This window comes from Squalius cephalus (assembly GCF_949319135.1).
Source record: "Squalius cephalus genome assembly, chromosome: 1".
NCBI classification, from domain to species: Eukaryota; Metazoa; Chordata; class Actinopteri; order Cypriniformes; family Leuciscidae; genus Squalius; species Squalius cephalus.
The window spans coordinates 60,185,863-60,209,173 of NC_137122.1; the positions used below are offsets into that span (position 1 = coordinate 60,185,863).

The 23,311-nt window shown below is 40.0% G+C and overlaps 2 protein-coding genes across 5 annotated transcripts in view; both read left to right on the plus strand.

Annotated features, from left to right (window-relative positions):
- Window positions 1-12,652, plus strand: part of LOC307167632 (uncharacterized protein) — a 19,385-nt gene extending 6,733 nt beyond the window's left edge. Inside the window, exons 2-12 of the mRNA XM_079886891.1 lie at window positions 699-899; window positions 1,197-1,314; window positions 2,808-3,027; window positions 3,389-3,665; window positions 3,741-3,918; window positions 4,021-4,097; window positions 5,702-5,882; window positions 5,969-6,217; window positions 6,289-6,460; window positions 12,004-12,140; window positions 12,241-12,652. Of these exons, the coding sequence (XP_079743017.1) occupies window positions 699-899; window positions 1,197-1,314; window positions 2,808-3,027; window positions 3,389-3,665; window positions 3,741-3,918; window positions 4,021-4,097; window positions 5,702-5,882; window positions 5,969-6,217; window positions 6,289-6,460; window positions 12,004-12,140; window positions 12,241-12,350 (1,920 nt within the window). The 3' untranslated portion in view covers window positions 12,351-12,652. The remainder of the gene's footprint in view (window positions 1-698; window positions 900-1,196; window positions 1,315-2,807; window positions 3,028-3,388; window positions 3,666-3,740; window positions 3,919-4,020; window positions 4,098-5,701; window positions 5,883-5,968; window positions 6,218-6,288; window positions 6,461-12,003; window positions 12,141-12,240) is intronic.
- A 1,014-nt stretch (window positions 12,653-13,666) lies between these two features.
- LOC307169021 (inactive serine/threonine-protein kinase 19) lies at window positions 13,667-23,281 on the plus strand. 4 transcript variants are annotated; one of them, XM_079889412.1, is made up of 6 exons: window positions 13,667-14,075; window positions 18,698-18,843; window positions 19,705-19,940; window positions 22,206-22,303; window positions 22,385-22,532; window positions 22,607-23,281. In XM_079889412.1, exons 1-6 carry the CDS (start codon window positions 13,985-13,987, stop codon window positions 22,659-22,661), a joined length of 774 nt encoding a protein of 257 aa, XP_079745538.1. In that variant the 5' UTR covers window positions 13,667-13,984; the 3' UTR covers window positions 22,662-23,281. The 4 variants fall into 4 exon arrangements, with proteins under 4 accessions (XP_079745538.1, XP_079745536.1, XP_079745537.1 ...); XM_079889410.1 differs by having other exon boundaries at window positions 22,385-22,473; window positions 22,607-22,796; XM_079889411.1 differs by having other exon boundaries at window positions 18,695-18,843; window positions 22,607-22,789.
- Window positions 23,282-23,311: the final 30 nt, after the last annotated feature.

Sequence of the window (23,311 nt, forward strand, 5' to 3'; positions counted from 1 at the left end):
AGAGACTCAAAATACAATGAAAATCAGCCAAAAAAAACTTGCAAACAAGGTTTGGAATTATTTATTCTACTCTTGTGAATGTGAAATGTGCCTCATAAAATCATAAGATTCATCGTAGTAAAATTAACAGAAGCAATTTTTGAATCAAAATAATATATGATAACATCTTTGGATGTTAATTTACAGTTATAACCAGATTTCTGTTGAAAATGTATAGATAGATCTTCCCAAATTTGTTTAGAATGATAACGTTCAAAGAAAAGGCTGATTTTTTTCTGGCTGATCGGAACAAAAAGAACAATTTCCATCAATATCCATAAATTTTGATAAAGTATAGTTGCTAACATAGATATTATGAAGTATCTTCAAATGTGTTTCTCGATGTTGCTGGGCTCTGGGTCGGATCTCTTATCAGCTCAGATGTGACGTAACACTTGGAGGATTTCCTTATTTGGATCTGGTCTTTGTCACGCCCCTTAATTTGCATACACACCGCCCACTTTCTGGGTCCAGGAAATTCTATCAATGGTGGTCGTTTGGTGCAGTCAGACACAGATTAGCCGGCGCTGTGCTTCTGCAATTACAAATAAGAAAGTTTGGACGTTTTTTAAAGGATCTTCCAGATGAGTCACGGTCGTTACTGTAGTGTTCCCGGATGTACAGGGAATGCTGTTGGCACTTTTCATTGTCTTCCCAAGGAACCAAACATTCAACGGGCATGGCTGATGTTTTTATACAACAAGATCCCTGTGAGCTTCAACGTGAAATTGTCAGTATGCTCGAACCACTTCACCCCGGACTCTTTCGAGAACCTGGGACAGTTTCAAGAAGGCTTTTCTGCACGGCTACTTCTGAAGAGAGGGGCTGTGCCGACCATGTTGAGATCAACACCGCAAACTGTAAGCAATAGTTATTAACAATGCTATAGTTATCTAGCAGGTACAGCTAGTGTGACGGTTTGGAACACTTTCTATTCTATTCTATAAAAAAATATTAACATTTACTGCGTTAGATTAAACTGAGAAGGGTCATAGCACTTGCATATTGTTGTCCTACTGTTAGTTTAGTTTAACTGCTTCTATTGTTCTCATTTGGATAAAAGCGTCTACTAAATGAATAAATGTAAATGTTTAATTGAAATATTTATTCGATAGTAGTTTAGATGCACTGTATTTATCCGCACGTGTTTATTTCAGAGTAACGTTACATCACAACGCACGAGAGACGCTTGTTGTCAAACAGATCCTCCCCGTCTGGCATCGCGAGCAACACAGCTCTCTGCAACAACACTGAGACCTCACCTGCGGAGCAAAGGTGTGCTTTCTAATCATTATTATGTTTAGAGTCACTAGAGGTGTTTGTGTGTGTGTGTTCCACGTGTTAGCGAGTGTTTCTACGCATGTTTACTATGACTGGGTACATTTAGCAATTCCGTGGGTCATTCACAACAAATTAGCGAACTATTCATAGTCCATCAAATGTAATCTCTGTCAACGTGTAGCCTACTGATCACATGTCATATCGTTGATTGGTCTAGTCTCAATTAAATGAAACATTTAGCTGGCTGGTGCAAATTATTTGGTCAAAAGATAGGAATGGGTTTATACCAAAAATATGTCTGAGTAGTGAATTGTGAGTTGAAGATGCCTTTTCAATATATTATGCTATTGTATCACTGCAGTAAATTGTATTTAGGCACTGAGCAGTCCATCAGACACCCCCCTCTTTTCCACTGTATGGGACGGTATGAAAATTTCATATCACGATAATAGTGACCAAAATGATCGTGATTATCAGTATTATCACGGTTTTGTTAAAACGAGATGAAGGTGTTCAAAAATAACTGATGCTTACACTGAAAACATTAAGTTTTATATTTGAAAATCAACAAAAAACAAATAAAACAAGCAGCTCTATGCACTTTTTTTAAGCAAGATTATATTCTGTGGCATTTCCTTCCTTAAAATGACCGTCGTCAATAGCAACGCATTACAACACAGCGCACATGTATCACAACGGACGCGCTCTCTCGTTTCATTCAAATACAACTTGCCGTCTTGCGTCTCCGTTTTCAGTTGTATTGAAAATGAAATCAGAGTTGATTTATTGTTTACTGAGTTTGATCATGTTTTTGTGATCATGTAAGATTTAAAACAATAATCTGCCTTCCGCCATTCCTTCTCGAATAAAAACAACAACAACATTATCGCCTGTTGCTGGCTGGTCAGGATTTACAGTGAGTTATTAAAATCACGATAATCAACCGTCAATAACCGTCAGTACATTTTATCGTGGTTTATAGTGAAACCGGTAATCGTCCCATCCCAAGTACGGTACGGCACGGTTTAGCGCTTTTCCACTGCATGGCACGGTACGGCTCGCTTTAAATGGTACCACCTCTGTTGAGGTTGCAAGCGTACCGTACCGATACTAACATGTGACGTGAGAACACTGCAGATCACTGATTGGTCAGACAGAATCGTCTCTACCAGCGTCATTGTATTTGCGACACGAGACACCAAACCCGCTAGATTTAAATAGCTAACAGCCACCGCTGTAGCACCTGTTTTAAAACTACTTGCTTGAAGAAAAAAGAAAAAAAAAAACGTCAAAAAAATAAATGGCTGAATGGTGGACGAAGTGCAGACGTTGGTTATAGTTGGTTGCCGCAACTATAATGATCAGTCTATAATCCCACCCACTTTGAAGCGGTGCTAACTGCAGTGCAAACCGAGCTAAAGCGAAGGGAAAAGCAGTGGAAAAGCGTCATAATTGTCTCTTCCCCTCCCCTCCCTCCCCCTCTGTAGGCATACAGACGACAGTACTATGCCAAAGTGGGGCAGTAGGAACAAATGCTAGAGGCCAGAGGCCAGCAAAGAGACCACGCCTTGAATTTGAGGAGGAGGAGGAGGAGGAGGAGGAGGAGGAGGAGGAGGAGGAGGAGGAGGAGGAAGTTTCCAATGTAGGCACTGACCCTCCAGATTCAACACAGTCAGTTACAACGGAGACAGAATCATCTCTGCTTTTGTAAGCAAAGTTACAACTCTCACAATGCAGCAGTGTTGTTTACACACAGGTGAAACTCGACAAATTAGAATATCGTGCAAAAACTTATAATTCTGATGATTATGGCTTACAGCTTATGAAAATTTGAATATTACATGAAATCAATAGTAATAAAAAAGGATTATAAATACAGAAATGTCGGCCCTCTGAAAAGTATAATCATGCATATGTATATAGTTATACATACTAAATATATTAGTTTCACCTTTTAATTTGAATTACTGAAATACACCAACATTTGCACGATATCCTGTAAACTGTGACTGTTATCAGATTGTGCAATGTGAGATGGACAATGTTGTTCTTTCTTCATTATCTCTAGTAGTGAACCACCAGTGTCATCTTATGGCGATGCCAAATACATAGTTTTTGAGCACTGCCTCCTCAGCCTGTTCAAGACCTGCCCTGTGTGCGCAAGGGTCTGTGATGTACGACCCCGCAGAAGTGGGTCGTTCTTAGCCGTCGACCAGCTGTGCCCACACTGCCGGTTCTTCAGACAGTGGAAGAGCCAGCCTGTGATTGGGAGCATCCCTGCCGGGTCGCTCCAGTTGTCTGCTGCCATCTACTTTTGTGGAGCTTCATTTCCGAAGATGAAAAAGGTACCGTGATCATTGTCCCCGGCGTAATGTGTTGGTCTAACCTTCACAAATGATGTCCTTTTAATTCTTTTATAGATGTTTGAGGCAATGCGGCTGAGAACACACACTCATGATGCCTTCAGGAGACATGCCAGGACGTTTCTGGAGCCGGCTGTAATCCACAGCTGGACTGAATGGCAATCAAAGAAGCTTCAAATGCTGAGCAAGGCTAAGAACGTCATTCTCGGGGGCGATATGCGGGCAGACTCACCAGGTACTCAGTTTACTTTCCGTTTGAATGTGTGTGCATTATACCAACAATTGCATGTGTTGCCCTACAGTGAGTATGTTTATTGTAAAATCATTTACATTGTAGGATATTCTGGGAAGTATGGGAGCTACACAATGATGGATGTGCAGGCCAACGAAATCGTAGACGTACAGCTGGTGCAGGTATTTGTAAATCATTAGGACTAACGCAATACATCACATGCGTATACACAAGTAGTACTGACAAAAGTGTCATTGGAAACCCTGTCAGTAGATTTATCCGTCTTATCAGTGTTATACATATGTGGGCAAAATGGTCAGAAAAGTGTGTGTGTTAGGGTGACCATATTTTCAGAAAAGAGGATGGTGGGCGTGGTTAATGGTTAATCTTTCTAACAAATCATTCTTTTTTTCTTTCTCTCTAACTAATCTTTCTTTTTTTTCTAACTAATCTTTCTTTCTAACTAATCTATCTATCGTTCTTTTCTAACTAATCTTTCTTTCTAACTAATCTATCTATCGTTCTTTTCTAACTAATCTTTCTTTCATTCATTTTTTCCAACTAATCTTTCTTTCTTTCTAACTTATCTTTCTTTCTTTCTAACTAATCCATCTTTCTTTCTTTCTTTCTTTCTTTCTTTCTTTCTTTCTTTCTTTCTTACTAATCTTTTATCTTTCTTTCTAACTAATCTTTCTTTCATTCATTTTTTCCAACTAATCTTTCTTTCTTTCTAACTTATCTTTCTTTCTTTCTAACTAATCCATCTTTCTTTCTTTCTTTCTTTCTTTCTTTCTTTCTTACTAATCTTTTATCTTTCTTTCTAACTAATCTTTCTTTCTTTCTTTCTAACTAATCTATCTATCTTTCTAACAATTTTTCTTTCTAACTAATCCACCTTTCTTTCTTTCTTTTTTACTAATCTTTTATCTTTCTTTCTAACTAATCTTTCTTTCTTTCTTTCTTTCTTTCTTTCTTTCTTTTTTTACTAATCTTTTTTCTTTCTTTCTACCTTATCTATCTATCTATCTATCTAGACGGTGATGTGGTTAATGAGTGGGGGCATTGTTGGGGATTGAATGCATCAAAAAATACTTGACAAATGCATTCACAACCTTGCAACTAAGTTATTGTTCTTTAATACATAAAGTAATACATCCTTTCCATTCAACTTTTGGCCCGCAACAATAGAATAATAAAAAAATTATAATAGTTTAGCTTTTATAACAGCTTTTACATGACTCTATTTCTTTTCATGGCCATAGGTTAAAAAAAAGAAAAGAAATCTACTACACTATTTCAGTAAAAAACTATTTCAATCCTCCTGATGTTCTCTTGTAGCATTTACTTTCCTTGTGTGGGCTTCTAGGTCGCTAGCACCTTTATTTGACACTAATCCCGACCGAAACGAAAACATTACTTACATTTGATCTCGCACGTGACCGTAAACTGAAGCGTCGAGTCACGCTGCTAAAATCCTGTGAACATAAAGCCTGCTTTGATTTGATTGGTCATTTCAAATATTCTGACATTGACGAGCAGTGACAGACCAATGGGGCTGAGATGAACACACACACACACTTAATGGTCCCATGAAAAACAGTGAAAACCGGACATTTTCATGAATTTATAAAAAAAACCCCGGACGCCCCGGAGAGCACGTAAAAAATGGACATGTCCGGGCAAAAGAGGACGTTTGGTCACCCTAGTGTGTGTACACAATCCTCAGTTATGTTACAGAATGGAAAAAAAGTTCATGGATACCCATTGTATGTATGTTTCTACACAGAGCAGCGAGGTGGGGGGAAGCTCATGCATGGAGAAGGAGGGTCTTATGAGAAGCTTGGACCTCCTACTTGGAAGTGGTGTGAAGTTGGACTGTGTTATCACAGATCGGCACCCTCAGATCAAAAAGTTCCTGAGAGATCGTAAAATCCCCCACTACTACCACGTTTGGCATGTAGCAAAAGGTAATATGACCTTTTATTTATATTTTCACTCAACAATTTGTATATCTTGTATATCCATGTTTTGGCATGTAAACTCGTTTCATTAGGGTTGTCAAAGAAGCTGGAAAGAATCGGCAAAGACAAGGACTGTGCTTTGGTGAGAAAGTGGCATAAAAGCATCGTCAACCACCTGTACTGGTGTGCCACGAGCTCCGTCTCCGGGGTAGAAAAGGTGGCGAAGTGGAAGTCCGTGTCGAACCACATTCAAGATGTCCACAGTCACTCTGACCCAGCGTTCCCCAAGTGTGTGCATCAACCAAAGGCCTCAAAGGACCGTAGCAAGTGGTTTCAGCCAGGTCTGTATCCTAAAGCAATGATTATCAATATTTATGGTTTTAAATTACAATTTAAATGCACTTCCTCGTAGGTTCTCCCGCTCTGAACAGACTTGACAAGGTCCTAACCAACAAGCGGTTCCTTACTGATGTTGCAAAGCTTAGCCATCATTCCCAGACATCAACTGTGGAGTCGTTCCACGGAGTCATCCAGAGGTTTGCTCCAAAAAATGCTGTTTTCCCCTTCACTGGGATGCTATGCAGGTATGCACAGTCCACAAGACCCCCACCATGCATAAAACAAGTCTTTATAAAGGCAACTGTGAATGGGGGGACAAATTATCTGCAGAAATTGGTTTTGTTCAGTGAAGGTGTGAGACATGAGTAACGCTGCGTGAATAGAGCGTCTGGCGCGAGTGATTTCAATGATAAGTCAATGTAAAGACGCATTTACGAGCGTCTGGAGGTCCTGCGGCGCGAATGAGGCGTTTAACGTGTATGCGTCTGACGCCCGAGTTGAAAAATCTGAACTTTGGCGTCTGTTCACGCCGCGATAACCAATCAGGAGCCTGCTTTGCTGCTGTCACGTGGTGAAGTGATGGGATAAACTCCCGCCCGGAGTCACTCATTCAAAATGGAGTATAGCAATATAGCAGTATAGCATAATATAATATTCAATAACAAGTAACTGAGTATCACTAGAAAGTGAGTATATACTAGTGAGTATCACTAGAAAGAGCACCAACAGTGGTACCCGTACCACAGTTTGAAAAACATTGATAGATTTTCAATATTTAATATACTGTATTTAAAATTTCATGTACATTTTCTAAGCGAAGACAGATGGACAGGCGCTCGCAGCTGGGATAGATGGGATCCTGAAGGGTGATCCTCGCTCCGATGCCGTAACTCTCTCGATGAATGCTCGATCAGCATCAGCCATCTTGCAAACAGACAAGCAGATTTAGCCTCAGACGCGCGTCAATTTCGCTTCAAACTTTTGCTTTTTACGCGCGTCAATTTCGCTCTGGACACGCGAATAGATTCAAAATGTTTAAGCGTCCAACTAGACGCGAATTTGACGCGCTATTCGCGTTTGGTGTGAACGCACAGTATCGGTCTGGAGACATCAGGCCTAATTGCCGGCCATCAAAATGCAGATCATTTCAGTTTTAGGCGCTCTGCTGAAAACGCCTAGCTATGGGCGCTTGAGAGCGTTTCGACAGCGCACGAGCGCATTCATTTTTACTAGTGTAAACGCATATTAACAAAGTGTTTCTAGTATCTCATTTCACACACATTTTGTTTCTGTGTTGATTCCATATTAAAATGTCGATATAATGTAACGTATTTTCTCTGGCTCTTGTTTTAAACGATTTTGTTCCGTTAATAAGCTTGTTGTCATCGTCTGTTGACGTTGTACGAGCAGAATGTGGCGGTTGGTCGGTGTGGTATTAGTCCCGCCCCTCCTCCACTGTGATTGGACGGTTGGGTAAAAAGTGACAGTAGGCGCGTTTCCATTAAAGATTTGCGCAAAACTTTTGCAATTTTAACGAAAACTTAATGCGGTTTTAAATATCGATAAAAATCTATTGCGAAATGACGGCGTTTCCATTAACCGATGTTTATGCGACTAAAAATGTTTTCCTCTCGCGATCAGTCATTCCAAAAATCATGGCAACGGACGTTGGTAGGTTTATATACACTCACCTAAAGGATTATTAGGAACACCTGTTCAATTTCTCAATAATGCAATTATCTATGCAACCAATCACATGGCAGTTGCTTCAATGCATTTAGGGGTGTGGTCCTGGTCAAGACAATCTCCTGAACTCCAAACTGAATGTCAGAATGGGAAAGAAAGGTGATTTAAGCAATTTTGAGCGTGGCATGGTTGTTGGTGCCAGACAGGCCGGTCTGAGTATTTCACAATCTGCTCAGTTACTGGGATTTTCACGCACAACCATTTCTAGGGTTTACAAAGAATGGTGTGAAAAGGGAAAAACATCCAGTATGCGGCAGTCCTGTGGGCGAAAATGCCTTGTTGATGCTAGAGGTCAGAGGAGAATGGGCGGACTGATTCAAGCTGATAGAAGAGCAACTTTGACTGAAATAACCACTCGTTACAACCGAGGTATGCAGCAAAGCATTTGTGAAGCCACAACACGCACAACCTTGAGGCGGATGGGCTACAACAGCAGAAGACCCCACCGGGTACCACTCATCTCCACTACAAATAGGAAAAAGAGGCTACAATTTGCACGAGCTCACCAAAATTGGACAGTTGAAGACTGGAAAAATGTTGCCTGGTCTGATGAGTCTCGATTTCTGTTGAGACATTCAGATGGTAGAGTCAGAATTTGGCGTAAACAGAATGAGAACATGGATCCATCATGCCTTGTTACCACTGTGCAGGCTGGTGGTGGTGGTGTAATGGTGTGGGGGATGTTTTCTTGGCACACTTTAGGCCCCTTAGTGCCAATTGGGCATCGTTTAAATGCCACGGCCTACCTGAGCATTGTTTCTGATCATGTCCATCCCTTTATGACCACTGTGAGGGACCAAGAGGCAAGAACAAGGAACACAAGCTTTGCAAAAGAAAATGGGTCTTTATTTGAACCCAAGAAAAAAATAACTTTACAAACTCATAAACTTCTTACAACAAAAATAAACAAACAGAAAATGAGATCAAAACAATTAGACAAAAAAACAAACAAACAACTAAAACTACTGACCTGCTCAAATGAACAAAGCAACAGTTTATAAAGGAAAGGATGGGCCCATTACAAATTAAGAGGGGAAACGATTCAACTTTACATTCAACATATAACCATAAGTAAATCAAAATCAAATCAAACAAAGGTATACAATAAATAAAGATAAGGAAAGCAAAATGTAATCAAATATCATAAATGTACAACTAAATAAATCAATTGATAAAAGACATTAACATTTCTTCCTCCCCCGGGCAATTCCAGCAAATGGTATGTTCGGGCGGAACCAATAACGCTTAAATTCTCTGTTTCCTGCCCGGACTCTAATCTTTGTTACGCCAGGATGCGGCTGCAGCGGACCATGTCTGAAGTTCATCACGGTAAACTTAAACTCAAAACAGAAACAAATATAAGTAACATATACAACGTAACTAATTTGTGTGATTTATTATGATCCATTATTACACGGAAACAAATGAATATGAATGACAAAATAAGTTTAAATAAAGAGCATTCTTAAATGTATATCCTTTGTGTAAATGTATGAATGTTGGCGTGTGTGCGTGTGTGTGCATGTGTGTGCATCCACATTACCGCTCTTGTGCGGCCACCACTCAGGCCGTCACAACCACCATGTACCCATCCTCTGATGGCTACTTCCAGCAGGATAATGCACCATGTCACAAAGCTCGAATCATTTCAAATTGGTTTCTTGAACATGGCAATGAGTTCACTGTACTAAAATGGCCCCCACAGTCACCAGATCTCAACCCAATAGAGCATCTTTGGGATGTGGTGGAACGGGAGCTTCGTGCCCTGGATGTGCATCCCACAAATCTCCATCAACTGCAAGATGCTATCCTATCAATATGGGCCAACATTTCTAAAGAATGCTTTCAGCACCTTGTTGAATCAATGCCACGTAGAATTAAGGCAGTTCTGAAGGCGAAAGGGGGTCAAACACAGTATTAGTATGGTGTTCCTAATAATCCTTTAGGTGAGTGTATATCACAGCCACATAGGCTACCGCACTAGACATTATTATTATTAATGGAAGGAAACATAGGCGTGTTATTCAAGCATTAATGGCAAGGAAAGACCCTTATACTGTGAGGGGTAGTGTTGTCACGATACTAGAATTTCTAACTTCGATACGATACCCTAAAAAATATCGATATTCGATACCATTTTCGATACCACGGAGAAAAAACTGCCACAATATTAAGGGGGTATTTTTTTTTTATTTAAAGCTGAATATAACAAGTCTAGAACATGATAATGAGGTATATTTTACAAAAATGTCCCGAGTTCTATCTGTTAATATTTTTTCTTTGGACCAGAGCTATATGAGCCGTTGTATTTTTATTACCTACTGTTATCAAAGATTAAAATATACTGTAACAAATGGATTGTTTATCGGTCATAAATGCTGGTTAATGCATTAACATTATTTGATGAACAGATTTAAACACACGTGCGTGCATCACACGCAAAAACAATGCTCACTGGATCGACATGAAGTCAAGTCAAGTCACCTTATTTATATAGTGTATATAGTGTTTTTAACAATAAAGATTGTGTCAAAGCACTTAACACTATCAAATTGGAGGACAGAGTGTAAGTAATGTATAATAATAAGATTAAACATTAAATTTTCAGGCATATTATTATTGAATTCAGAGATGTCATTGTCTAGCTCAGTTTAGTTTAATTATATCTGTGTAATCAAATTGATGATAATTGCAAATTTAGGCAAATTGCAGAATTAAATAATATTTTTTTGAATAAAGTTAAATAGGCACAAGTTAATTTACATTTGACCACAGTTAAAATATTTACTTTTAAGATTCCTCAGTCAGATTATATTAACTTTAAGAATTACAGTGGAAAAACGAGACCACACACTCATAACAACAATACTAGGCCATCTTGGTTAATGTTTCAGAAAAGTTAAAATGAGAAATTACAGAGGAGTTACAGTTAGTTATAGGGGAATTCAGAAAGAGGTGACCCATTGATGGTGAGTAGCATACAGGAACATGCTGCTAAATGTACATGTCCCCCTGGAGCTTGTTCGTTAAGTCTGTTTTCAGAATTTAAAAAAATGAGTGATGTGAGGGACATTGATAGCCAAACAATCTTTTGGGTGCCCGCAGCCCAGTGCTCGATGTGTTTTTAACGCGTGTCCGCGCTATTCTCCGACATGTCCGCTCGCGGTGTTCTTTATCAACCAAAGTCGGTCGCAAGGGCGCCGCACTCGCCATTTTTCCATTCACTTCACTTTTGCTATTTAACCAGAGAGAATGAGACGAGTGCGGTCACGTGTGGTGTTAGTCAACGCGCCTTTGGAGAGAAGTTAAAGTGACAGCTCGGCTAGTATGGGAGTATGGATACTTCGGGACATTAGTATTGGTACCGTTCAGATATTTCAGTATCGATATTTATCGAAATATCGATATTTTTGACAACACTAGTGAGCGGCACATATGAGGTGTTTCTCCCTCAGATCTGCTTCGAGGTCTTGATTGTGGCATTTATTTGAGGTTTAGAATCTATTATTCCTGTAATTATTTTGTCTTTTATGAGTTTAATAAAGAGCTCTGTCTCGTATTCTGTCCAAACACACACGTCGTCTACGTCAGGTGACCTGTAAATGAGCAAAAACTGTTTTCATTGCAGTTTTACGAAATATTTATTTTTCGAATTGCCTGAAAAACCCCTCATGCGAGCGGAAAAACTTTTTCGCGATAAATGGGAGTTTTTGCGAAATTGACGTGTTTCCATTGGGCGTATTTTCAATTTGCGCAATTTGAAGGGTAATGGAAACGCGGCTAGTGATGAGTGCTGCGTTTTACCCAAAGTTGAACGTTCTTCAACTCTCGGCGACCTGTAAAAAATGACCTCGCTACGCTCATGGCGTTTTAAAAATTCGCGCTCCCATCGAAAACAATTGAAAAAATAGGCCGCTTTATATAGGACCGCTTTGACACGGCATCCAGGTTTAGCAAATACTTTTGCTGTGAGTTAACAGGAGTGTGTGCATACAAGAAGACTTTCGCTATTGCGTTACGAAATTTCTTTGGTCTGGTTTAGGTTGTACCTTGCAGCCATGCACTTCAATGAGAACGTTGAGCGCCCACAGCGGAAGACAGCCGTGGGGAAAAGGATCCACAGACTCGTGTTCCCAAAGGCAAAAAGGGTCAAACAAGTGAAGACAGAGCCAACAATTTGTAAGTTTAAAAACATATATATTTTTTATTACAAACAACAAATCAAAATGTGCAGTTGTATAGGCACTAAATGTAACTGTTATCGATTCACACTCAACAGGCTATGTCTCGGACCTGATGCGACTGGTGTTCGAGGAGATCGTCCGTGACCCCCTTCCTTATGTGGATGCCGTCCAGCGGTGTCACGGTTCAGTCAAGGGGGGGGACTGAACCCGAAGCACTGACCTGAAGCATCCGGATGCATCCGGAAACTCCCGACACGGACACTTCTTCCAAGGAAACCCCACTAAAGTCCTGCAGGCCAAGTGTTGCATCGCCTGCGAAGAGCAGGGTGGAAAAGCTCACTTTGGTTATACTGTTTTTTTTTTGTATATTTTACATTTCAGAGTAAAACACTGGATGATTGTGTTGATACAGAATAAATATTGTCACGAATTGACTCTAAAATAAATATACGTTCATTTTGAAGAACAAGATCAAACAAAAACGTCAATAAACTGATCTGAACATTCCATCACTTTAAGATATATTATTATAATGTTCATATCAACTCTTGTGCAATTGATCACGTGTCGCCCCTGTCAGGGACGTAAAAGTAACTCGATGAGCATTCATGTTTCGAGCATAGACTGTAAAAAAAGAGTGTATGGGAACTGTTGATTCTCGGCCAATCAGATGGCTTGTATATCACAGCTCAACCATAGAAGATACTCCCACTGATTAATTCTAACGAACATAGAAATTGTTAGACTTTTATTCTATTAATCGCTAGAAATATCAAGAGTTTCAGTTCTTATATTAACCACGTGATCAGGGGAGAGCGCGAACGCAGTCCCCCACTACCATAAATTATGCAGTCGAGATTCCCACATTTGGGGAATTCGCAAAGGTCAACAAAGCCGAAAGTGCAATGGCTAAGTCTCGCCTTGGGTGAACCACCGTCGTGATCATGGTGTCTCCCCTGCCAGGTAAGTATGAGTTCTTCAGCGAGTCTGAGGGAGAGTCACTTCCGCGAACACGAGTCTCAGTGACGGTGAGGGACACTAAAGTCACTCCACTCGAGTCAACGGCATCTAGATGAAGATTCGTGTTTACATTAGAGTTTCGCTGTTAGTCGAGCTTTTAATAGCAGCAACAACAGCACAAACGTTTCGTTTTATTTTGTGGCGAACAATTTCCCGTGATGCAACACAAGCGTCCACCAGCCAATGGAACAACAGATGTTCAAAATCATAATTTAACAACTCAATAATATGATTATTGAAACCTAATTCGAAAGAAAATGTTAGACAATTCACCCTTTTCTGGGTACACTATTTGAAAGATATAGTTTTTCACCGGTTTTATTATTAAAAAGCAACCATAACGTAAACCACGCATCATCGACTACATCACTTCCGGGATATTAAAACAAGGGGTGTGCAATCAAACTCGCAGTCGCAACATAACTGGAGAGAGAGATTTACAGCGTATGCTCGAAACACAGGTTTAGGATATTAGACATATATTTTAGGATATCCTACTATTATGAACAATCAGATCTGTGTGTGAGCGTGTTGTTTTAAAACAGTCCGTCAGAGGGCAGCATATGCGCTCATTCATCCTAAAACCAGCGAAGAAGAGTCTCAGTCAGCTGGTGTGTGTGTGTTTGATGAACAGTCTGTGGAACAAACATGCGAACTCGAGTGACAACAGTAGAGTTTCTTAACAGATATTCTTGAGAACAAACCTGTGTATCGATTTAAGTCTCTTCATCTGGGATATATGACATGTATAGACGGTTAAGCGCTCTTCTCAGCCGCTATATGAGTGAAACAGATAAGAGATCTCTGTAAGAGTGAGAAATGAGCAGAAAGCGAGCGCTGATCGCAGACACTTTCTGTTTGACGAAGAGACGCAGACCCGCAGCTGACACTGTTCCCGGAGACAGTCACGGTAAGATCTGTCATTTACCCTCCTCACGCAGATCAAAAACACTTAATATTAAACAGCAGAGGTGTGGACTCGAGTCATGAATTTGATGACTTCAGACTCGACTCGACAAAATGTACAAAGACTTGCAACTCGACTTGGACTTTAACATGACTCGTGACTTCACTTGGACTTGCGCCTTTTGACTCGAGAAGACTTGCTACTTCCCATGAAAACTGGGGGAAAAAATGTCCACACGGCCGCGCCGCTCTCAGTTTCTGCATCTGTGAAAAAAATGTGCACCACCGGTATGCATGCAGAGAGCGCACGCGCTGCCTGCACGACATCCAATCACTGTAGTCCCACGTTGTTTTGATTCGACAGCATCTAACGCCCGTTTCACACATACTCCGTTTGCAGTGCGTATGCGCCAGCGGTGCGTATTTTATTCCGTACCCATGTTAACAGGTTAGAGCTTTCACACTGCACGCGGTTGCAGTCCGTCGACCCGTTCCAGGTACGGTGCGTATACAGCAGTGCCGCGATCGTTTCCGCACCGAGTCTATTTCTGCTGTGCTGCACGCGCTGAATTAAAGTGACAGCGCATGGTTCGTGGTCAAAATAAACACAGATTGACCTAAAAATGTAGTAATTTCACCATAAATGCGATTAATTAAATAATATGTAGTAATCTCACCATAAATGTATTTAATTAAATACTATTTTCACTTTAAGACCAGGGCAAGGAAAACAAGGCGACATAATGAACGACACTCTCATTCGTGGAGGTGGAAAAACATGTTCCTTGTGACATGCGAGATTTATTGTATTAATTTAAATATAAAAGAAAAGGCATGAGAGTCGGCTGTTTTTTATATAAGTAGCCTACATGGTTAAATATTTGACCACTTGCTTTAGGAACTTAATATAAGTAGAAGTAATGCATTGAATAATAGGCCTAGGTTGTTTAAATTGTGTTTAAACGTGCATACGTCTATTATAAAGAGTGTATATGTGTACTAAGAGAATCGCAATGCTGAGACGTTAAGACCGGGGTAAATCAAGGGAAAATACATATTTCAACAAGACAACATAATGAACAACACTCGTCTCATTCGTGGAGGTGGAAAAACAAGTTCTTTGTGACATGCGAGATTTATTGTATAAAGATTTAAATTATGCAAAAGAAAGAGTATGAGTCTGCTGTTTTTGTCAATTTTAAGTTTTAATTTAAAATGTAGGCCTAGGCTATGCGATTTTAATATAAGTAGGCTACATGGTTAAATATTTTACCACTTGCTTGAGCAACTTAATATATAATTATATAAGAGTAATGCATTAAATAATACGTTGTTTAAATTGTATTTAAACGTGAATACGTCTATTAAAGAGTGTATACGTGTGTACAAAGAGAATCGCAATGCTGACAAAAAACCTTTTTTTAAATAAAAGTTGCTTAACTTCTGGATTTGAAATACAAATAGTGAGTAGGCTATGTATTTGTGGTACAGCCGCGGATCACGCACTGCAAACGCAGCATGTGAAAGCACTATTGCGCGTGCTGGTCTTCCACCGCATACGCACTGCAACACGCACCGCATACGCACTGCAAGACGCACCGCATACGCACTGCACACGGAGTATGTGTGAAACGGCGTAAGCAGGCCATTGCAAGACAACCAGTGAAGCGCAACAAGCAACAACGCGCCAGTAGGCAAAATGATACCGAAGGTAGTTTCATTTGGCTATAAAAATTACGAGGTAGTCGACAAAAAACGAGTTGCAATTTGAAGTTGATGATAAATACTTTTGAGGAGTGAGGATTTTATTGATGACATGTTTAAAAAGGTTTAGGCTAAAACGACCCATGTCTATTTCAAAGTTAAACTGTTTTGCAATATGAGGTCAATACAATACAGGACTGAAGCTGCATGCTGTGCATTGTTCAATATGCTGTTGAAATACAAGCATTTTTTGTGAAAATTAAATTTTCACAAAAAACAGTTTTTTACTGTATTTAATTAATGTCATTGTATAAAAAGAGGTTTAAATAAATACAAATCTTACAGACATACATGATTTGAGTAAATTTTATTTCTGTGGTAGAGGACTTGAAATGACTCGAAACTAAAATGGTAGGACTTTGGACTCGACTTGAGACTTGTTGGCTTTGACTTTTGACTCGACTCGGGACTTGCCTCATCTTTGACTCGACTTGATTCGGGACTCGAGGGCAAAGACTTGAGACTTACTTGTGACTTGCATAACAATGACTTTGTCCCACCTCTGTTAAACAGACATTATAAAGTAACGTGTCAGTTAACGTCTGTCCTCCTTAATATATTACTTCTGTTAGGCTCCAGATATAAATATATGCAATCAATGTCACTGATTATGTACACCATCACCCGGCCACTGTTGTTTAATCTCCAACTGTTTTTGTGAAAATGTGAGTGTGACGCGGCACACCTGTCACTCACATGAAATCCACCAATAGCAAACCACAACCATCCAATCAAAAATCAAACCCCGCCCTACTTTAAGTCAAATTTAAATATGTATGAACGCATATGACTCTGAGCAGTAAATATTTGAATGGCTTTGCAAGCATCTTAAAGTATGTAAATTAAAGCAATAAGCCGTGTTTTACAGTGGATTTTGCGTTATTAGGCACGAGAATGTCTAATAGGAAGAGAATTGGCACTCTCTGGTTACTTCCGGTTTCTGGACTGGCTGCAGTAACACGTCTCTGTCCATGCGGGGGCGCTCGCAGGCGAGTGCAGAATGAATGGGAGTCTAGGTTTCACCCCCAGAATCCACTTTTCTCAGGATGTAATTTTTTGTCAAGTAATTTGAAAGTTGCATTCAAAAGGGGGGAGCTAAGATAATACACTCAGCTGAAAATGGCATTTTCCCAACACTTGGTAGCGCCAGAGAATGTCTAATAGACGGGCTCTGGCAGCATGCAATTTGAATAGGTCATGTGCGATTTTACCCGCGCTCTCCAGTTTTTGCCAACATTCCCTCCCAGGTGCAGCCCTCCGGTAACCTATGACCATTTATACAGGAGCAAGAAAGAACATTACCTTTTTTTGTCCTTGGGGAATGAAAAGAAGGACAATCCATTCCCACTGTTGGAACAATGTATTGCTGCACACCTACGAGGCATTTTCAATCTTTATTTCTAATTTATTCTATGATCAATGAAATGTTATTGAGCGGGATATTGACTGGATTATTTAAGGTTGTCATGTATATATAAACACATTAAACAATGAACACAAGAATAGAAAAAACACTCAGATTCCATTATACCCGTGTACTTTTTACAATACATATATAACGATATGAAAATAAAAGTGTCTGCAGGAAAATATAAATACAGTACACAAAAATTAACTTAGACAGAAAGTCCTCCTTAAGATAATGTTTCTGATTCTGCTTTAGCTTCTGGTGCCATCAAACGGGGTCTCTAGTCGTAATCAGTCGCAAGTCCGTCACTGACCAATCAGCGTTCATTAGGCCAACAACGGCCCAACCTGTAAGAAATCGAAAGGACATAAGTACTCATTCATTTGACTTTTGGACTATAATCTATATTGAACTTGCGGAATCAACAATAAAATCTACGTTGATTCAACGACAAGCAGGAGAAAGACACACATTTAGCCGTCTAGCTCCATAGACTCCCATTCAGTCTGCGCTCGCCCGCGATCACTGGTAAAACCCCCTTAGCTGTTCTAAATCCACTGTAAAACACGGCTTCAAGGGGCTTATTGCTTTTATAAAACGGTTACTCCATAAAAATATTTATTTTAATATTTATTTTATTCATAAAATAAACACCAGCAACAAAAATATATAACGTTATAACACATTTATTCCTCTGCCAAGCAATGTAGTTCCAAAGAGGTTGCTAAGCAACACATGCAGCAACAATGCATCACAAACGGCAGTTGCGCAGTAACACTAATGTAATGCGGTCACAGGTGTGTGTGTGTGTGTGTTGAGTAATTTACAACGGCTTCGAACGCGGCTCAGCCAATCAGAATCAAGGACCGGAACTATCCGTTTGATAATACCTGACAATGGACACCTCGAAGGGCATTAACCCGCTTATACCATGGTCACTTGCCAAATAACACATTTTTGAAACATTAGTTTATATTTTACAATCGAAATCTAAAGTTTTTACAAACAATAATTTGGTTTCCCTGGTTACGCCTGACGGTTTGTCCTCTATCACTTTTTAATGGACACCCTGCAGCCAATCAGAATCGAGTATTCACCCAGACCATGGTATAAATATTAATATGGTAGGATACACATGCTATTACAGGTTTAAAATACTACTCTCTGCTCCAGTTTCACAGACAGGGTTTAGATTAAGCCAGGATTTGGCTTTAGTTCAATTAGGGCATTTAAGTAGCTTTTATAAACGTGCCTTAGAAAGAAAAAGAAAAACATAACTGGTGTCCATCTTGAGACAAAACAAAGCTTTCATTTAAAACTGCTCATTTTAGTCTGGGACTTTCTTAATCCGTTGTCTGTGAAACCGGGGGTCCGTTTTATACAACATATCTCTGAGTTAAATGAACACAAATGTGTGAGATGTAAGTAATGAAATGAAGGTGTTTGTCCAGCAGAAGGAGCAGCTGATGTCCGCTCGAGCTTGCAGGACCTCATGACTCTGTTTCCACGCAAACTCTTCAACGACAGCCTCCCTCCGGTGGTCCTGAAACACCAGCTGTACAGTTTACACAGCGACAGAACCTCCGTGGACAAGCAGCTGGTGAGATCCGCTCCTGTTAAAGCATTCATCTTCGCAAAGTAGACACGGTGCTAGATGATTTAATCCATGATTTAATAATGACCTTAGCACAGTCATAAGTTATGTGGCCAATAGCACATTTTTCTTTAAAACTGGTCATAACTTCATCCTTCCCTCGCACTTTGTAACACATCTTTCTCTCGCGGGTCAAAATGACCCGAAGCCTAAAATGATGGGGGTTTTCTTTGTTGTTGTTGTTCAGAAAGCTTATTTTATTTCATTTTGATAGTATTGTTTCTATTTTTTTAATGCAATATTTTTTGGGGGATTTTTTTATTCTTTTTTTATTTACCTTTAAATTACTAGATTTGATAGTAGAAATACAGTAATTTAAGTACATTCCTCACATTCTTTCAACTTAAATTCAAAATAACACAATTTCATTCATAACCCTTTTAATTCAGCTCAAAATATCTTACATTGCTGACCTCCTGTGGAAAAAAAAAATCTTTTAATAAAGTTTTAGCATTTTTTAGTTAGAATTTTGAGCATTTTTAGGTTTTTCTGTGTGTACTGAAGCATTCCTTGCATTACAGTCATTCCTAAGGGGGTCAGATTGACCCGCAAGTGAAGGATTTGTTACTTTTTTACATTTCAACCACAAAACTCATCTAATCCATTCAGTTTTCTTTTGTGTGTGTATTCGTGGTTTAAGTGCGACAAAAGTCTAAGGGTCAAAAGGACCCGAGGGAAGGATGAGGTTTAAATAAGTCACTCAAACGGGTAGATTGGTCTAAATTGAATCTGAAAAGTAAGCCTGATTTCCCCTTAGCTAACGGCTAGCTGGTCAGTCTAGCTCTTATCTGTGTTTCTCCCGCTCAGAATGAGTTGAGGGCGAGCGGCGAGCTGTTGATGTTCCAGCTGGGCTTCGACTCGGAGGCTTTCGCTCTGGTGTTCGCTGAAGACTACAGAGCCAAAGTCCTGCAAGGGGAAGCCGGAAGAGAAACTCTGGAAACTGTGGAGAAATTCCTGGATAAACTAATTCCCGGCTGCTCCGATCTGAGCTTCAACAAAGAAAAGATGCTGAAGGAGTTCCTCTTCACGGACTCTGAGATCACGTAAGGACACAAATGCTGGTATGTTGTTCATTAGCCGTGTTTCCACTGTCGGGCCAGTGCGAGCCGGGGCTTTAAACGGGGTGGGCGGGGCCAATAGCCTCGGACCTGGAGCACCGAGCCCAAAACACACTGCGTCTCCACGGTCGGGCCTGAAGCTCCTCAGCGCTTTACTAAGACCCATTTGTAACACGCCTCTCTGGAACAACGACACACAAACCCTTCATTTCACCAACAAATGGAAGTTTTATCAGAACACTTATCAGACAGAAATCACTGGAAACTAACGAGATCGCAAATGAATCATGATAAAAGCGAATGTTTGTTGGCATTTGGTTTACTTAAAGATTTAAAAACCCAAGCACAGGATTACAATAAAAAGTGATACATTGATCATAATGAATTAATTTGTGTCAAGACTGCACATTAGTCACTCTGAAATAAAGTGGTTTACCTTTATTTCACAAAATAAAGAGGACATGCGTAGCTACTTATTCAGTCGTGTCTGTTTCTGTTTATTTAGACACAGGACAGTGTATTTATATCACATTTAGAAAAGATGGTCATTCCTACAAAAATGCCACCAAATATGCGACCTGAGCTGCTTTTAACTCTCTCTCCCAATAAAGTTATATTTGTCAATCAGAGAAACAGAGGAAGCTCTCGAAAAACCAGAGTTGGTTTATTTTATGACATATGTGGAGCTAAATATGGATATCAGACAGTCTGGTGTAAAGAGACGATAGATAAAATAAATGCACGATTGTGATAGCCTATATGATTTGTCTGATTTCTTCACATGGTCATATTCATGTTTACTATGGTAATGGTTATTGCTCATAGTCTTTTGTCTAATATTTTTGCGGTGATTAGAATCCACATCGCAAACAGAAGGTATTCAAACATGAACGTGAGTTTTGAGTTAAAATGATTTTAAAAGTGTTTAAAGGATAATTCCGGTATTTAGCACTTTGAGTCTCTTTTCTGGTTTGTTTTGGATGAACTAGAGTGGTGGACACAGAAATGCTGACGATGGGTCCTGTCTCGACTTTTTGACTGGTTTAGAGTGGCTGGCTATGGGCATGCACAAACATGTCCTTAAAACAGTGTTGCCAGATTGGAAATGTCCAAGTATAGTACCAGAAGCTCAAAATTATCATATTTGGAAGAAAATTATCGTACAAAAACGCAAGGTCTCTCGCTCCCTATCTCTACACGTTCTTCCCCTGGTAGACGTAGAATCCACAGCTAGATCAGTGAGAAGCCCTATTACAACAACCATCATTTGAAGTGTCACACAATTCTGAAATTATCGTACATTATAGGATTTTTTCCATTATTGATCGTACAGGGGTCAAAATTATCGTACAAATACGATAATTATCGTACATCTGGCAACACTGCGGCTTAAAACAACCCTTAACATTCGTTTTCAAAACTGTGCAACTCACCGAGTGGTTAGTGGTGTTCGTTGATGATTTTAAAACAAATGTATCGGCGCAATGTATGATTTCAATCCGTGTTATTTGCTATAGTGGAACTATTTTTTCAGATACCTCGCAACTGCGTATAAACTTCCGCTCGATATTTGAGTCTGAAGCGCAGTAATATCAACGAGCAATGAGTCCTCCAACAGAAATCAATGGGGTTTTACAAAATGCCAAATAAAACACGACAGAAACTGTATTTCACTACGCTACTTGTTTTTAATCATCAACGAACACCACTAACCACTCGGTGAGTTGCACAGTTTTGAAAACGAACGTTAAGGGTTGTTTTAAGGACATGTTTGTGCATGCCCGTAGCCAGCCACTCTGAAGCGGTCAAAGGCGATTCTAGACGAGTCAATAAGTCGAGACAGGACCCATCGTCAACATTCCTGTGTCCACCACTCTAGTTCATCCAAAACAAACCAGAAAAGAGACTCAAAGTGCTAAATACCGGAATTATCCTTTAAAGCTGATGTTAGCTGGTATATGGAATCAGACGGCGCTGCCGTCTCCAGACTCAGGTAAACTCAAGCCCGAGTCGGCCCGCTTTTGACCAAGGTGTTCGGCGGGCCAAAAAACCCTGGCTGTTGGCCCAGAGGAGCCCTGACGAGGCCCGATCAAGCCCCCGGAAGTGACTGTGGAAACACGAGTTTTGAGCTTGGAATCGCGAAAGAGACAGTGGAAACTCAGCTATAGTTTCTTATTTTCAAGCTAGTTGTCACACAAGTGTGGTTCATTGTCTCAGGCACTTCATCTATAGATGGTTTCTGTCTCGCAGGCAGCTGGTGAAGTCGGGCGTCCTCACGGTGAGGGACGCGGGCAGCTGGTGGCTTTCAATCCCAAACTCTGGCAAATTCATTAAGCACTTCATTAAGGGTAGGTGTGTGTGTGTTTACCACAAGACTCATGATCAGCACTTTAACTAGTACTACTGGATTATATCCGATTTTATAACAGGGCGGAAAGCTGTTCTGGGCATGGTGAAGAAATCCAAATACGGTGAAATCCTGAAGACTGAACTTGAGGAGCGCCGCACAACTTCACAGGTTAAATTCCAGATGAAGTATCACATTCATGATATAGTGGGAGCAGAGTTAGTAGAATGGTAAGACCGTTGTATAAAACAATAGATTTGAGTTATAATCTGATGACTGATTATTGTTTTGTGTGTGCTTGTAGCGTACAGACAACATCAGGGACGGTATTACGATACGTGGACCGAAACATCAACTAACAGCTTCACTTGCCTTGGATTGTACAGAATTGAAAAAACTGTATAATGTATTTATTGCCATATTATTTTGGTTACAAACAGCAGAATGAATGGTGCACAATATATTTAATAAAAGTTTGCCAAACCACAATTGTCAAATGGAATCTTTTTTCATATGTCTGCTGTCTTTGGCAAAATCCCTAGTTAAATTAGTGTCAAAGTAACTCTGAATCAGGGTATGTTTACATGACAACGATATGCTTAAAATGGAGAAGTATTTCCTTTGAGTTTTCCGTGTACAGACTTTGTCAAAACGATCCCCGTTCACACGGATCTGCGAAAACGGCTAAAAACACTGTATTCTGCTGCCAGGCCAGTAGATGGCGATGAAAAACTGTGGACTGAACACGTAATACCAGGGCTTAAAGTATTCCGGCGGGGTGCCGGATTTCCGGCTTGAGGGCAGGTCCGGCCTCCGGCGCAGGCAAAATGTATTTATTAGGCTGCAAATTACAGTCAGAGGCACTTTAATCTGACTTGAATAACACACCGGTCCTCTTCAACCTACCTGTCACCACTATTGCCACCTGCTGGAGAACTCGACTGTTATATATTTGTCCCAATTTTTACGCGCATTTGTGAAAAAAAAAAAAAAACTCGGCTTTCCCGCA